General features: G+C 45.2%; 1 protein-coding gene across 24 annotated transcripts in view; it reads right to left on the reverse strand.

The window, feature by feature from the left end:
* Ptprk (protein tyrosine phosphatase, receptor type, K) overlaps positions 1-2,925 on the reverse strand; it is a 499,207-nt gene extending 496,282 nt beyond the window's left edge. For 23 of the 24 annotated variants that reach the window (XM_063265927.1, XM_063265913.1, XM_063265905.1 and 20 more), the window contains exon 1: positions 2,565-2,925. In XM_063265927.1, coding sequence (XP_063121997.1) covers positions 2,565-2,661 — 97 coding nt within the window. In that variant the 5' untranslated portion in view covers positions 2,662-2,925. The remainder of the gene's footprint in view (positions 1-2,564) is intronic. The other variant, NM_001029902.2, reaches the window with a different exon arrangement.
* Positions 2,926-16,805: the final 13,880 nt, after the last annotated feature.

Below are 16,805 nucleotides of genomic sequence, written 5' to 3' on the forward strand. Positions count from 1 at the left end.
GATAGAGTCTTGGCTTTAAAGTTGTTTACTCTAGAGCACTTTTACACTTTGGGTGAACTGCAGACAAAAAAAGAAGGAGAAGGTTGCAAACTGAAAGTGTTAGATGTGTGATTGAGACACACAGGGATCCAATGTATATATGACATATATACATTTCCAACTACACTATCCTCCCAAATGTGTTGGTACACCTCCTACATTAACAATCACACGGTACTGTTGGAAAGTGGTGAGCCTACCTTGGTGATCATATTCTAAAACACATATTTAGTTGAATGAAGTACTTGAAAAAAATCTAGAAAATGTCTCTCTAGCTCTTTAAAGCATGCTCATTTAAATTTCTCCAAAATTTCCTCATTTAAAATAGAGTATCAGGGGAAAAAGGCAAGGAAAAAAAAAAAAAACACTTCCAATCTCTAATTCGTCCCCAGTCAACATTTTTTAACAAATATGCCATAGAGTTTTATGACATTACAATACCAAATGATTTATGACAACCAGGAAAAAAAAAAAAGGAGATGTCTACAAAACCAACTTTTAATCTCTGGAGAAAGACAGAAAGGTGCGCAATCTGACTTTAAGCTCGAGAGATAAGAGACAAACATATATCCTGAAAAGCAGGAGGATGAGAGCCAGTTCTGTGGGGGCTGCATTCATTATAAACTCTCAGAAACACATCTGTACCCTGTGATGAGGCACCCTCCGTACATGGTAATTAAATGATAGATAACACTTTAAAAGAGAAAAGTTTCTCCTATGTTGAAAATATATCCATGAGCTGTTAAGACATCACTAGTCGCCGGTCCCAAATACATGTGTTTAATCATGCAACTGGTAAAGTTCAATTAACAAATAACATGCCTTCTCAAGCTAGGCTCTCCGTGGAGTGACAAACGCTGTGTAGAAATCAATACTCCCTCCAACCTGCTGCATATAATGAGGTACATCAAGCATGGTTCCAATACTAACAGCATTGTAGGGCAGAGACATACTCGGTAACGCGGAAACCAGAAAATTAAATTAAGTCGTCGGAATTCATTGCAAGAAGCTGGTGCCCTCAGCTCACCACCCCGATACATGGTCTTTCCTTTGCCTGCTGCCATTTCATAGTCTCTGCCTAGGAGGATACACTCAAGCCCCAGACTCCAAGGTCTAATTCCTAAAGGGGGAGGGGGAAGATAAACTAACGAAGGATTTACTCCGGAAAACACCCTGGTGAGTCTATTTCCAGGAAATCGGGCAGTCTCAACAATGCAACTGTCAAATACAAAGTAAGTTCTGTCTTCGCATCCTGCTGCTTCAGCCAGGAGCGCGGCTGTCGCGTTTCCCGTCACCCTCCGGCCACTCTGCCTTTCCATCCACACCGGGAACCTCGGCTGCAGCGGATGCGCCCGCCAGCCTTGCTGGTTGGGTAGGTTAGCCAGAAAAGTTGTAAAGCCCTTCGGAAGGCAGAGGCTAAACCTGGGAGCCCGCTCCCCAGCGTCCACCAGGTGAAACTTCAGAGCCAGCAGAGACTCAGAAGCGAGCGACCTACTGGCAGGAAACCAAAACTGGACGGGAAAAGAACCCCACACACACATCCCCAACCCCCAGTCCGAGAGACCCGGGATCCTGGGACTTCTCTGAGCGGCTTTTCTTAGAATTCAAAGGGAAAGCCTGGAATATCGCAACGCGTCTCCCTCCCCGGGTTGTCCAGGCGAGCAGCGAACCTTCCCAGCCCAGGTCGCCTAGGCGGACTCCCGGAGGTGCGGAGCCAGCTTTGAGCTTTATGGTGGCTTCGCCCCATAAACAGGGTAAGCCTTCCGGGAACGGGCGCCCAGACCTCGCTGCCCAGGACAGCTTTGAATCTATCCTCAGAGCTACATTTCCAAACGTCGTACGGACTCCGCCAACGTGTGTATAGGCAACATGCTCCACGCTGTGCCCTGTAATCTACCCAGGAGCAACTCTGAACCCTCGGCAGAGGAGGAAGGAGCCTCCAGGAGGCACAGGGAAGTGGTTGGACAATGGTCAGGGGAGGTTATTCCCGGGACAAAAAGCACCTGGCAGAACGACCGGCTGAGGTCGGTCCCTACGTGTCCCCACAATTCTCACAAAGACTTCCCGGGGAAATTTTAAACAGTTTGGCGACAGAGAGCCACCAGCCCGCTCAGCGAGCCACAGAATCATGGTCCCGGGAGCCCTAAGTACTTTTCCTCCCTCACTTCCATAACTAAGGCTGTGCAGACTGCTCCCAAGCAATCCACAGTTCACCCAGGAAAAGCAAGGTCGCCACACGCTCCAGGCAGCACACCCTGGGCTGTCTGCGGGCCGGGCCAGCCTCGGAAACAATGGGTCAAGAACGTAAAAGTTACCTGTGCCCGGGGGCACACAGCTCTAGGCCCCGCATCCCGCCTGACGCAAACTCCCAGGACAGACCCAGCTCCAACCTGCACCCCCCACAAACCCTAAGCGGACGCCTCCTGGATCCCCGGCCCCAGCACCAGCTATCAGCCAGTCCTTTCTGCCTCTGAGTTCAAGACTGGGGACAGCCACTGGCCCAGACGACCCCCCTGACCACTCACCTGCTGAGAACTGGCCTTGGACCGACCCCAGGAGAGGCCACGGGGACAGGAGCCAGAGCGCCACAAAAGCAGGCAGCGCCGCCGCCGCCACATCCATGGCGAGTTTGGGAGAAGTTTCAAGCAGCTTTGCAAAGAGCCTCCGGGGGAATCGCGGCGAAATCCGACAGCCAGCCGCCCGCCCGGCCTCGTGGGGGGCTCGCGGGGACGCCGCGGCCACCCGCCAGCACTTTCGTCCTCGCTCAACGTCGGCCAACTACCTCGCGGGCGAAAGCGTCTCCAGCGTCGCCCGCCAGCCGCGGCCGCCGCTCTCCATGCTCGGCAGAGCCTGCTTAGGGTAGTCCAGAGTTACTTTGCTCGGGGAGGGACGGGGGCGGAGCCTGAGGTGACGTCGCCCCGCGGGCTCCGGCAGCTTCGGAGGAATGCGGGCTCCGGTGCGCGCCACCGCTGCCGCCGCCGCCTGCCAGGGAGACGCGCGCCGGCCCGGCCACGCGCCCCGCGCCGCCTTTGTTCGCCACCTGGGCTCGGTGGCCGCGCGGCTCCCCAGCGGTGAGCGGGAAAGGGGGACGTGGCGCAGCTCCCTGCCGGATCCCCAGATTCAACTCTGAGAGGCAGGAGTGTGGGAGTGTTGTAGGCGGACTACGGAGGAGGCGCCCGAGGAGAGGCGTCCTGGGGTTCTGTCCCCCAAGGTGGCTGTCCCACCAGAGCGGCTGGTGGTAGGAAGAAAGGGAGGGGGCGTACATGCGACCTTTAAAACGCCGACCTGCACTGAAAATTCACTCTTCTTTATTAATAGGATAAGGAATAAAGCTCCCCACCCTCATTGAAAACTTAGCCCTGGTTTGTTAACGAAATAAATAAAACTTGGACCAAAATAAAATGTTGGGTAAGTTTCCAGTGTGAACAGCTGGCGTGCCTCGGTTCTGGTTTTATTTGTCATTTGCAGAATATCTGAATTTACTTGCCGCCTGACTTCGCTTGTTGCTTAGGAAGCTCCCAGCCGCTCAGCCTTCTCATAGCCTGGTGGAGTCGAGCCGGGTTTGGTTCTGTTTTGATTTTCGCTGTCTTGAGAATACTATTTGAGAAATAAGTAATTAATAAAAGGAGTTTATCCCGACGATGAGCACAACATGGTTGCTCCGAAGAACCCCAATGCTGCGTGCTGTGTTACAGGCACAAAGTCTGTCAGTTTTGCTATCTTAGCAGCTTGGAGTGATTTCTTTAAATGCCACCCTAACTCGATTCTGTAGCAACGCTGTATAGTAGCTTACTTTTACTCGTGTCTGCAAATTATGAGACACCTAAGTGTGACCAAAACTGAATAAGCCGAGTTTTTGTGTGTGTGTGTTTTGATGTCATATATGCAACTGCTAACAATAGTCTTGATTGGCACCTGTCAGTCACTCAGAACGCCTTTAGCCTTTTGAAATCAAAATGAAGTGAAATGCAGTTTAATACAACATTCTCACCATTTCCCAAGCCACATATTTCTGTAATTAATACATGCTGTTATGACTAGGTTTGGAACAGGAAATATAGATGCAAGTAACTGTTTACATACCACACACACACATACACACACACACACACACACACACACACACACACACACACATCTATGCACCTATATTATACATGTAGACGAAGAAGGGAGGTTTCTTTTTTTATTTGCTGAGGATAGAAACTCCATTAAGCTACAGACTTGATGACTGCTCATTAGTACCCGTAACCAGCCCCACACTTGTCAATTCAGTTCAACATAGTTCAGTCATCTCCCTCAGGGTACAATGTAAACGTTCCTTAGCTCATTAACCTATAACTTGAAGCACACGCTACCAAGGGTCCTTATTCTAACACTAAAGAGCTTTGCTAGAGGTCAGGTAACCAGAACCTATTATTTTCTTTTCTGAAGACTTAGAACTTTCTAAAATTAGCAGTTATTTGCCACAGTAAAAGCAAAGGAAAGTTGTCTGTAAAAGCAAAGGAAACTTGTCCGTCCATATACAAATTTGTCTGTTTATTCTTACATAAAAGATGTTCATGACTTAGCAATTTGTTTGAGTAAGCACGTAATGCCCTTCAGAGAGCTACAGAGAGTGGATAGAACCTCACTTCTGTTCAGAGCCATTCCCTGGGACAAGGGATAAAGAACTTGGTCCATTTTCTATGTGATGGAGAAATAACAGGACAGCAAATGCTTTGGGGTTACCCAAGATGTACCAGGCGTCTTAGATGGGCATCATCACATTTAGGAATCAAGTTCAGGCAACAGCCTCATAGCATTCAAGGAAATAAGACTGGGGATAAAGTAATTTACCCAAACAAGTAGGGGAGTCCCAAAGGAAGATGAAAAAGGAACCCCTTAAAATGAGTCAACAGAGATGCTGTCTCAGGAAGACAAGAAGAAATGCAGTGACATTTTGGGAAAGCAAACTGGACCTTTTATCCTTAGGGCTCATAACTAAAGGGCACCAGGGGCTAAGCATCCTTTAGTAATAGGCTGGCCTTGAACCCAAGACTCTCCTACCTCAGCATTTTTTTGTCTGTTTGTTTGTTTTGTGGTTGTTTTAAGAAGACACGGAAATCTTCATATTTTTAACCTAGTTGCTGTCCTGATACTAACACAAAATGTGAAAAATGTTTTAGGAACTATGATATTTATAAAAAACCGAGACAATAAATGCCCACTTATAGGACAACTCCACGTACTAGGCGTATTATGTAGCAGATGTCTTTCATAACAGACAAATGGAATTTTATAGAGAAAGGAAATTGCAGAGGGAAGAGTGTTGATGATCAAACATTGAGGAAGGGTAGCAGAGGACAGCATAGAATTTCAGGTTAGAGAGGAAAACCCTGGGAGGCTATGAAGAGGGCTTTGTGGTTAAGAGCCCCTTTCTGCTCTTCCAGAGGCAGAGGTCTAACACCTCTAAGTTCAGTTCCATGATTCCTGACACCCTCTTCTGGATTCATGGAGCACCTGCATTCACAATGACACACACACACACACACACACACACACACACACACACACACACACACACACGTACACGTGACTAAAAATTAAAACTTAAAAAAAAAAAACACCTAGAAAGGGAAGGCTAGTGCTGAAAAGCTGTAGGGCAATGTGGATGTATTTAGTGCCACCGAATGACACACTCAAAGTGGATAATATGTAAAGTCTATGTTCTATGCAATGTATTACAATAAAGCTATGACATGGCATAACTCTACAGGCAGAAACAAAAATAAAAAACAAAACAAACAAACAAACATAAAAGTCCTCAAAGACTAGGGGCTGGAGGGACAGCTCAGCAGTTGAGAGCATAGGCTGCCCTTCCAGAGACTTCAATCCAGTTCCCTGCCCCCACATGGCAGCTCACAACTGTCTGTGATCCAGCTCTACGAGCTTCACAGTCTCACACAGACAGGCATGTAGTAAAACACCAATGCACACCAAACGTAAAACAACCAACAGCAACAACAACAGGAAAACATGAGCTTGGCGTAGCTCAGTGGTGGACCGGCCCTCTGGAAGTTCAAGTCCCCACATTCCAGATTCAATGTAAGAGGAGAAAAACAGCATTAATTCAGTTAACAGTGAACTTAGCTTTGTTAAGTCTTTACGACTGCACATATCTATCTTCCTGAGGTGCTCTTGTTGTTGTTTTTGGTGTTTTTTTGGTTTGTTTCTGACACATGGTTTTGGTAAATGGAAGGGTCTCTTGTCTCATTTGGGACTTCTGTTGCTGTCATTTGTGTTTTTCCCGGCCTGAAACTCGCCTGCAGCAAGCCTCCTTCTTAGGATTGCTAGTCACCGTGTGAACCGTAAAATGTCTTTTTATTCTTGTAGGTTTGCCACTTGCTAGCCACGACCATGAACTTAGACCTGCATTTGACAAAATGCTTCCAGTAGAATCCCAGGTCTGTCAAACGTTAATAAGAGTCATTGAAAAAAATAAACACAGGAGATTGGTATGTCTCAGGATTAAGTAGAACTTAATCTAAGGATTGGTAGAACTCAGGATTAAGAAAAACTGAGCAGGCTTCTTCATTATACAACCTTTTAGCATGATTACCAACATGGGATTGTATGCTGTTCATGTGTTGGCTAGAGGAGAGAACACAGGCTTCTCAAAGTTGGGGTCTATGGAACTCATACAGGAGGGTGTGAACCATGCTTGGGGCGAAATAGCTGAAGTCATCAACTTTCTTGAATCTCTGAACAGTTTATGCTGGACCGAGGCTTTAGTCTCCAATCATTTGCCCCTGCGGAGAGGCAGAGTAGTGAGGAAGCACATGGGGAAGGAAAGGTGCTCACTCAATTGTTGCTCGGAGGCCATGGCTAAGAGAAAGAAGCCAAGACACCAGTTTCCTCCAAGGACCTGATCACCTCTTACCTCTTTAATGTTCTATTGCCTCTCAGTGAGCCCAAGGGCTGTAGACCAAGCCATCTATAGACAAGTCCTTCAAGATCTAATGCAGGGTATCTCTCAAAAACAGTGTTATGGTTTGAACCTGAAACTGCCCCAACCGTATCATATTCTGAACAACAGGTTCCCAGATTGTGGCACTATTTTGGAGGTTATAGGGCCTTTAAGAGATGGGTATGGCTGGCATATGTAAGTCACTAGGGTTTGGCGTTGGTGAGTTAATTATACAAATATGCCCTTGGTTCTTGCCGGCTATCTCTGACTTAATAAATTATTGCACAAGGAATCTCCAGGACACATTCTAGTTGCCTTGAATTATACACTTCCCCATTCTGTTGGATGCAAAAACTTTTGAAACCAAGAGCCAAAATAAATCTATCTTCCTTGGTGTTGCTATGTCCAGTGGGACACAAGAATATCTAATACAGCTAGCATTACAGGGAACAGACACTGGAAAGGACTGCCTTGAATATAGAATGTCACTAACCCAGGCCAGGCATGAACTTGCAGCAATTCTCCTGCTTCTGCACACAAGTGCTGGGACAACAGCCACGAGTCACTGGTCAATAAAGTGTATTTTTTGAGAAAATCAAATAAAAATTATATATATATATATATTCTTCCTTTTGTTCATTGGGCAAATCACTCAAAAAGTTTTATTTCATTAGTGAACAGATCATGATTGTATACACAGCAGGGGTTTATAATCCATCAGGTAAAATGTCAGCGTGTTATAGGGACTGGCTAGTTAAGGTATTCATTCACAAAGCATATTCCACGTGCTCTCTCATTCTCCGTGTCCAAATGTGTGAAGAGGGCAAGGCAGATACCAGTAACTCCACCCATCTAGTTAAAAACAGCCTCAATTTAGAAACGAAATACTTGCCCAAGATTCTACAGCTAGTGAACAGCAGGGCTGGGACTCTGACTAGGTTCTTCTGATTCCAAATCTCATTTCCCACCCCAGTTCTTCTGCACCAAAATCTTATCCCCAGTGCCAATTTATCAAGCAGAGCCTCTTGGGCTGGGAAGTAGAAATGAACTTCTAATTTTTTTCCTTTGGAAAGTGAAAACAAACAAACAAACAAAGAAACGAACAAACTAAAATCACAGTGAGTTTTCCTTACAGTAAAATTGTTGCAATCGTGTGTGTGTGTGTGTGTGTGTGTGTGTGTGTGTGTATGACGCAGGACTACTTTCTTGATGAACCTTTAACCCCAGCACTTGGGAAGCAGAGGTAGGTGGATCTATGAGTTGGAGGCCAGCCTGGTCTATAAGAAGAGTTCCAGGACAGCCAGGACTACATGGAGAAGCCTTGTCTTTAAAAAAAAAAAAAAGGTTGTTTATGTGTTGTCAATAGAAACCCAGAAGATGGAATAGATGGGGAATTTCTGAACTAGAAAGCCCTTGAACCAAGTAGTAAGCTCCTAAGGGAAAAATAAAAGTGTCCTGTTATCCCCTAGCTGTTGTCCTGCACTGGTGTTGGCAGTGGTGCTCTGACCTGTTAGGGCTTGGATCTCACCACCAGAGTGTCTAAGAAAGAAAAGAATGTGATGGAGTGGCAACTTGCCTCATCCCTGGGGAAACCCTCATCCCTCTTCGTTCTCGGGCAGTTTGGATCAAGCTGGAGAGCTACACGGCATTCAAACCCAGAGTTATTTTGTAAGTCCCTCGAACTCTTTAAAATATCTATAACTGGGGATTATTTCAGAAACACTAGTCAAGAAAATGCATGCTCCAAAGGTTTTATCAAGGGAATGGAAAAAAAAAATGCTTGAGAGCTCAGAGTTGCCAATTTGGAAGAGCGATTTGCCTACAGCTGGCTATAATTAACAAGCCTGGGTCAAAAAAGAAGCAAATCATAGAAGTGTGAATTGAATTGAGGTGGAGGAGTGGGACAGGGACAGTGATTCCAGAGCCGACAGAGTCTCATAGGAGACAGCCTCTCCTCTTCAGAAAACAGGCCAGTGATGGTATGAAAGACGAAATTGGGATGGGGGAGTTGTGACCTTACAGTAACCTATTACGTGTTGGATGAGTCTGGATATTTTAAAACATGCCTTATTCTCTTCTTTTATACTACTGAGTATTTTCTATTCTTTTCTACTAAAGATGTATTTTGTTTCTCTAGATAAACTGTAGGGGGGTGGGGAGGCCTAGGGACTAACGAGATGGCCCAGGAGTTAAGATGACCCAAGTTCAGTTCTCAGCACCTGCAGCAAGGTGTCTCGGGGCTGGCTTTAACTCCAGCTTGAGGTGTTTCCATGCCCTCTCTGGAGTCTGCAGGCACCGGCACTCCCATCCACATTCCTATATACAGACAGACACATGCACACAATCACACGCACCTATGAAAATAACTCAGTACAAAGAGGCTGACAGGAACCCGGCTATTAGCGTGCACTTGACTGCTGTCTGAATCCCTTTGGTTGGAATGCATGTGGTATCCTAAGATGTTCTTTGTTTTCGAAAAACTGAAAAGGAGAGTATCCAAACTAATTAAATACATCCTGCGTTCCCTGATACATTGTGTCGGGTTAAGAGCCTCTGTGCAGATGCAGGCTGAGGAGAAAGAATAGAGCGGAGATAATCTCTAGTGATTAGTCTCCTTCCTTCCTCCCACTTACTTCTGAAGGGGGCTAGGGGTTGACTTCACATATGGAACCCTGTGGATCTCAACATCTTTTCCTCCCTGCCTATTCTGGTCTTGAGACAGAATAAAATAGAAGTCTAAACACAAACCGTGATGCTTCCAGAACTCTGGAGGATTTTCTAATCCTCCAAATGTTCTCTACAAAAATCCTCCCTTAAAACGGCTGATGCTGCCACCGCCTTCATAACGGGGGAGTCTGACAGGAAAATGAACCATTGGAGCCTACACACAAACACAGGGGCTCATTTCCATGCAGAAGTCCTCTTTAACCAAGGCAAGGAATTCATTTTGTCATTTGCAAGCATTGATTAAGGGCACAGCACAGTGCTCGTTACCCTATAGGAAATACGGGAGAATTAGTGGTTTGCGCTTGAGATTAACAGACTAAATAAATAAATAAATAAGAGACAACAAGCTGCTTGAGGGAAGAGGCATGGATAACAGATAAATAAAGATAAAGGTAACATTGGTGGTGTGCGTGCACACACACACACACACACACACACACACACACGTGATTCCACAGATACAGGTGAGTAGGAGCATCCGCAAACCGTGAAGGAATAGAATATAAAACATTAAGTCACTGTTGACCTAGGAATAGATGGGGGGGGGGGCTTGAAAGGGTGTCAAAATTTCACAAGTCCTTTCTCTCATTAGGGTTTTGTTGCTGTTAAGCAACTCTTACAAAGGAAAACATTTCATCGGGGCTGGCTTACAGTTCGGAGGTTCAGTCCCTTAGTCCATGGCAGGGAACATGTCAGCTTGCAAGCAGCCATGGTGCAGAAGGAACTGAGAGTTTCCACATCTTGATCTGCAGGCAGCAGAGACTACGATACCAGCATGTGAGACCTCAAAGCCTGCCTCCAGAGACACACTTCCTCCAACAAGGCCACACCCTCTGAGAGTGCCACTCCCTATTGGCCAATCATTAAAACACATGACTCTCTAGGGCCATTCTTATTCTCACTACCACACCCTTGAAGGAGGTGAAACTTTTGGCAAGCGGAAATATATACCATAGTAAAATATAACAATTTGATAATTTGCAAATTGCCTTTCGGAACACAAATTTCTTGTTTGAACAGGCTTCCCTCGAAGTTTCTGACCTTTGATGACCGACCAAAGTAGGTCTCTCATTGTGATATGTTGGGGATGAATATTGGGGATGAATTCTCCTTTTATTGAGGAATTTTGAAATTACCTGGAAAGCTTTGTTGGACGAAGCAAAAAAAAAAATGTATAGTATATTCCTTTATAACATTAAATAACACGAATTTAAAGCACCATGGCTCTCTAAAACCCAGTAAGCCCAAGGAAGAGTCATTAAGAAGTACCCACTGCCCTTGGTGTTGTGATACAAATCTTTAATCCCAGCACTCAGAAGGCAGAGGCAGGTAGGTCTCTGAAATTGACCATTCACTGTCATTCCCCACCAGGGTAAACATAGAGACTGAGAGTCTTTCTCGAATGTAAGAAAGCGTTAGCTGCAAAGTAGCTTCTCAGACCAAATCTGTTGCCTAGGAAGAGTCTCGGACCAAATGAGACACCTGGAGAAGACACTCTCCAACCTGCCGAGCTGCCTGCAGGCTGTGTGGTGTCTCCAGGGTTCCCAGCATTTGTGAGCTATCACCCACGCTGGGATGGGCTTTGATGATTCAACTGTCTTTGAGTCATTTGTGCTCCTGTAAGTGACCCCTCACCCATATTCCTGTAAGTAAACTCAGTATGGCACTGCTATCCGTCCATGCGTTTGTCACAGGCTCCCTTTGCGGGGGTATGTAGACGTGTATGTGTCTCCCCAGGAAAAGGTTTTTTCAGGCAACAGCTTTATACCTGATAATGATAAAAATAATAATCAACATCCTCCCCACCGTGTTAGTTATGACCTAATGACTGTGGAAGTTTACATAGCAAAGGGTACAAGGACAGCAACTAAAGTCAAGACAAATAGAAATGCAAGGGAGTCTGGCCACCCTAAGAAAAGGCATTCAAGTTAGGTGGTCCTCAGAAGGACACTGGGCAGCTGGACAGTATCATGAAGATTGAAGACCTGGACTTTGGAGCCTGTCTCTGATCACCTCTAGGAATCAGTTAGGACTGCACGGTGAAGAAATACCACAGCCTGTACAACCTTGGTTGGTGCTGGGGTGTGGCTCACAGACAGTTGTAAAGCTGCACACCCGCAGCCTCCCAGCACACAGTAGGGACTGCCTTCCACTGTGATCTCGTACTGGTTACGCAAACACCAACACATACTCTGCCCGAACATTCTACAGCTGCTCCCAAAATGAAGGAAACGGAATTCGCACCTACTAGTATTTCATTTACAAATATGGTTTCAATAGAGGATAGGGTTTCATGACTTTCCTACAAACCTCAGGACCCAGGAAAGCCTGTTGTGAATGAGGAAGCCATCATCACTACAAACCGGGGACAGCCTCAAGAGCTACCTTGAAGGACTCATGGCTCGCACTGTACCTTCAAAAGATAACAAAGGCTTTGAAGCAATGGGATGGGTGGTCCATTGGCTGAGGTTGAAGAATTCTGTATCGACAAGAGGAAGCCTTAGGACACTCACGGCAGCTTTGGAAGAGCTGATGAATAGCATCAGGTCCCAAGGGGTTTTCAACCTGACAGTTTATTTATATGTGTATATACATACACATACATACATACATACATACATACATACACACACATATTTTAAATGAGCTGGGATAAGACTGTAAACTTTTGAATAAAACAAAAGGATTCAGGGCTTCTAGATCAAGGGGTCCATCTAAGGTCACTATGACTTGAAATGACTACTTTGGAGGGTTCTGGTATTATATTATTATTTCAAGAATTAGAAGGATTCGAATATGATTCTCCTTATGGTAGAATCATATAGCATTTCAGTCACCAGGCCTGTGACTGGCTACGGACCAGCCCAGAACAAAGCGCAGCCATCCCCATGCTAAGAGTCGCCTTGCTCCTGTGAATTAGAACCGCCTGGGCGAGGAGCTCGCTTTAACATGAGGGATTGTATAATTTCAAATGACACTAGTTTGTATAAAATAACTTTCTCTGCTGAAAACTACAGTGTTTGGATTTAGTATTTACACCATATTTTTAGGGTGAAGATGAACACTGAGGTAATACATGACTCTAAAAACAAAAATATTATTCTATTGTGTTAAATTGTACTGTATTGACTTGGCCAAAGTTCTATGATGCGGTAAAGACATTGCCACCCTTGGATTTATAGGTCATGAGTTATCATGCTCTAGTATGGGGTGGTTATGCTAACTGGGGAAAAAAGCTGTCACCGTAGTGCTACGGCACAACTTAGCAGAAAAGGAAACACTATACTTCTGTCTTTTAAAAAAAAAAAGCGCAAGGCCCTGGGTTCGGTCCCCAGCTCCGAAAAAAAGAACCAAAAAAAAAAAAAAAAAAAAAAAAAACTGAGAAGGGACTGCAAGTCAGCTTGCTAAATCTTCTGAAGGCCTAAATTCAACCCCCAGGTTCCACATAACAGAGGAAGAAAATAGACCCCACAACTTGTCCCCAACCTCCACCCATGCACAACCATGAAATGAGTAAAAAGCGAATAAATAAATTTAAAAGGAGGAGGAGGAGGAAGAGGAAGGAAATGAAGGAGGGGGCTCTGGGATAAAGAATGAGAGCAGTTTCTAGAAGCCGGAAAAGTAAAAAGGAGAAACTCTCCCTTGGAGACTACAAATCAAACATATCCCTGTTGTCATTTCCTTGATTGCACTGCGGAAGTCCGTCAGTAGATGGACCGGAGACAGCTTCCTGCTGTTACACCTGGGAGGGAAGAGTTTCCCTAATCTTTTAAGGACCTTGACCCTTGACTTCAGAGTAAGGAGAGAGATGTTCAGAAGAATGGCATACCCAAGTGGGATTTCTGCTTCCCAAAGAAGGTTAGAGAGAAGTAAGGCGTCCCCAAGTGTTGATAGGGACCCGTCAAAGGCCAGTGAGCATTAACTGTTTAGCGTTAGTGACACTCGTGATTTGGCCTCTCTGAAGCTACTTCTAAATGGTTGCTAAGAAACCCTCTTTCTCTTTTTCCTCCCTGCCTCATCTTATGATGGGTGAGATAAGTGAGAAGGCTCCATAGATGGAATTCTAATCTGATAAGGGAAAGTCAGGAGGCAGATGATTGCGCAAGGAGTTAGTAGTTTCCTTTCTCCGTAAACTGGGTTTCTGGTGAGATTCCTAGAAAATTGCAGGTTTATTCATGGAAAGGAGGAATACCCTTAAGCAATTGGTCGTTGTTAAAATTCTTTCTTCTCTGCTGGTGAAAAACTCCAACTTTACTCCTGGGTAGGGCCTCCTCCCTCTCTTCTCATGTCCCTCTCTTCTCAAGCCCTGCCTCTGTTTTACCTGCAATCCTTTACAGATTTCTGACCCACAGACATGGAAGACAAGAAACTTGTGTGTTTTTAAGTCACTACATCTCGAATGACTTACCACAATAGTAGGAGAAAGCTGATGCACTTGGATTTTGAGTTTTCTGAGTAGTCAAGAGGTTTCATAGGTGAGAAAACGTATGCTCACACACATTTAAATGATGGAGCTGAAGCTCAAATCTGTGCTCTCTATTTTATGGTCTACACCTATGAAGAATATTTTTTCAAACCGCAAACTTAGACTCATAAGAATACAGTGGGACGGGGTTGGGGATTTAGCTCAGTGGTAGAGCGCTTGCCTAGGAAGCGCAAGGCGCTGGGTTCGGTCCGAAAAAAAGAACCAAAAAAAAAAAAAAAAAAAAGAATACAGTGGGACAAGGACATAGCTCAGTGCCCCACCAACCTGTCAAGCCTGATGTCAAGCCTCAGGAATGCCAACAAAAATTTTTAAAAAAGAAAAAAATATGTAATCGAATTACTACATGAAGGCTACTGTTGACCGCACATTTGTGCAATTTTTCTAAATACAGTTGCAATTTTCGGTGTATACTGATCTTGTGTAGTTGTTGTACTGGTTGATTTGATATCAAGTTGACAAAAGGTAGAGTCCTTTAGGGAGAGGTCAATTAAGAAAATTCCTCCATGGGGGGAGGATGGGGAGGGGACGCACATATAGAAGGGGAGGGGGAGGGGTTAGAGGGATGTTGGCCCGGAAACAGGGAGGGGGAATAGCAATTGAAATGTAAATAAGAAATACTCAAGTTAATAAAGATGGGAGAAAAAAAAAAAGAAAGAAAATTCCTCCAGTTGGCAGTGGTGGGTGGTGGCTCATGCCTTCAATCCCAGAAGTCCCTGAGTTTGAGGCCAGGCTAGTCTACAGAGTGAGTTTCAGGATAGTCATGGCTACACAGAGAAACCCTATCAGGGGAGGAAAAGAAAATTCCTTCAGCTGAACAATGGTGGCACATGCCTTTGGCTACCTCCCACCACTCAAGAGGCAGAGGCAGGCATATCTTGGAGGTCCAAGAATGATCCAGGAACCCAGGACAAAGTTCATGCATATGGGCTACCACAGAGATACTGTCTGAAAAAAAACAAGAGAGCAGGAAGGAGAGAAGAAAAGATTGACTTGTAGGCAAATCTGTCCAGCATTTTCTTCATCAATGATTGGTATAGGGAGACTCAGCCCACCAGGGTTGAGGGTTGGCACCAGGGTAGTGCCAACTCTGGGTAGGTGGTGCTGTGCTGCATAAAACGTCAGGTTGGATAAGAATGAGGAACAAGCCAGTAAGCAGAGCTCCTCCAGGCTCTGCAATCAGCCTTCCGTTCCTGCCATGGCTTTCCCCGAGGATGAACTATGACCTCTAGGCTACCCTTTCTTCTCCAAATTGTTTTTGGTGATGGCCTTTATCACAGCTGTAGAAACTCGAAGGAAGCTGTATCATTTAGTCAGAGGAGCACCAGAATTAGCAGCTAGCCTTGGTCAGGTTGTCTTGAAGACCCGTCATCATGTGTGTTTGGTCTATATCCTGCCACAGCTATTCTTACGTTGTCCCATGTGGACTGTAAACTACCGAGAGTGAGACCAGCACCGATTCGCACTGTTCCAGAAGGCTCGCCGACTTCCTCCCACTTCCCTTTAGTCACAGTCCTTTGGAGTTGGCTGGTCCTTGATGATGGCCATTCCTTTAGGAAGCATGGTGGTAGATATATCTTAACTATTTGGGGCAGAGGCAGTAGGATCACAGGTTCCAGGCCTGCCTCTGCCACAGAGTTCAAGGACAGCTCAGGACACTTAGCTGTCTATCTCAAAACAAAATGTAAAAGACAGGCTGGCTGAGCATAGTAGAACATGACTTTAATCCCAGCACTGGGGAAGCAGAAGAGATAGAGCTGTGTGAGTTCAAGGTCAGCCAGAGGAGACAGAGGCTGAAGAGCATGACATAGTGGCTTAGTGGTAGAGTGCTTGTCCATATGTGAGGCCCATGGTTTAAACCCTAACACTGAATAATAATGGAAGAAGGGGTTGTAGTCTTAGGACTAGGGAGACTAAGACTGAATAATGAGTTGAGCCAAGGTGTCTCAAACCAGCTAGACCTATATGGGTAATTCCTGTCTCAAACAAACAGATAGATAGATGGATGGATAGATAGATAGATAGATAGATAGATAGATAGATAGATAGATAGATAGACAGACAGACAGATAAATGGATAAATGAATAAATAAATGAATAACTAAGCAAACTTGTAATAATCACAAAACAAGGTAAGAAAAAGCTGAATTCATATAGCCATTTCAATGGTTTAAAAATAGATAAATATCCTGCTGTTGGGGCTGAACAGATAGCTCAGTTGGTCAGGTTGTACTTCAGCAAGCATGAGGACGTGAGTTCAGATCCTCAGCACCCCTGTAAGAGCTGGATGTGGTAGTGGAGGATGTCTATTGTCTAGTTTTGGGGAGGCAGAGACAGGAGCTCACTCTTCAGTCAATCTGGCCAATTGGTTAGCTCCAGGTCCAGGGTAAAACACACACACACACACACACACACACACACACACACACACACACACACGTACACATACTCACGTGGTACAGACAGGGGATGGGGGCATGCATGCACATACACAATCAGCCCCGATGCTGTACAACTACCGTTTCTTTCCTTGCACAATGGAGTGTTTGTTTTATAGCTCTAACGCTGTTACTGTTTTGTATATTTGTCACGTGTTTGATGAGATAT

The sequence above is a fragment of the Rattus norvegicus genome, chromosome 1 (genome assembly GCF_036323735.1).
Source record: "Rattus norvegicus strain BN/NHsdMcwi chromosome 1, GRCr8, whole genome shotgun sequence".
Taxonomy (NCBI): domain Eukaryota; kingdom Metazoa; phylum Chordata; class Mammalia; order Rodentia; family Muridae; genus Rattus; species Rattus norvegicus.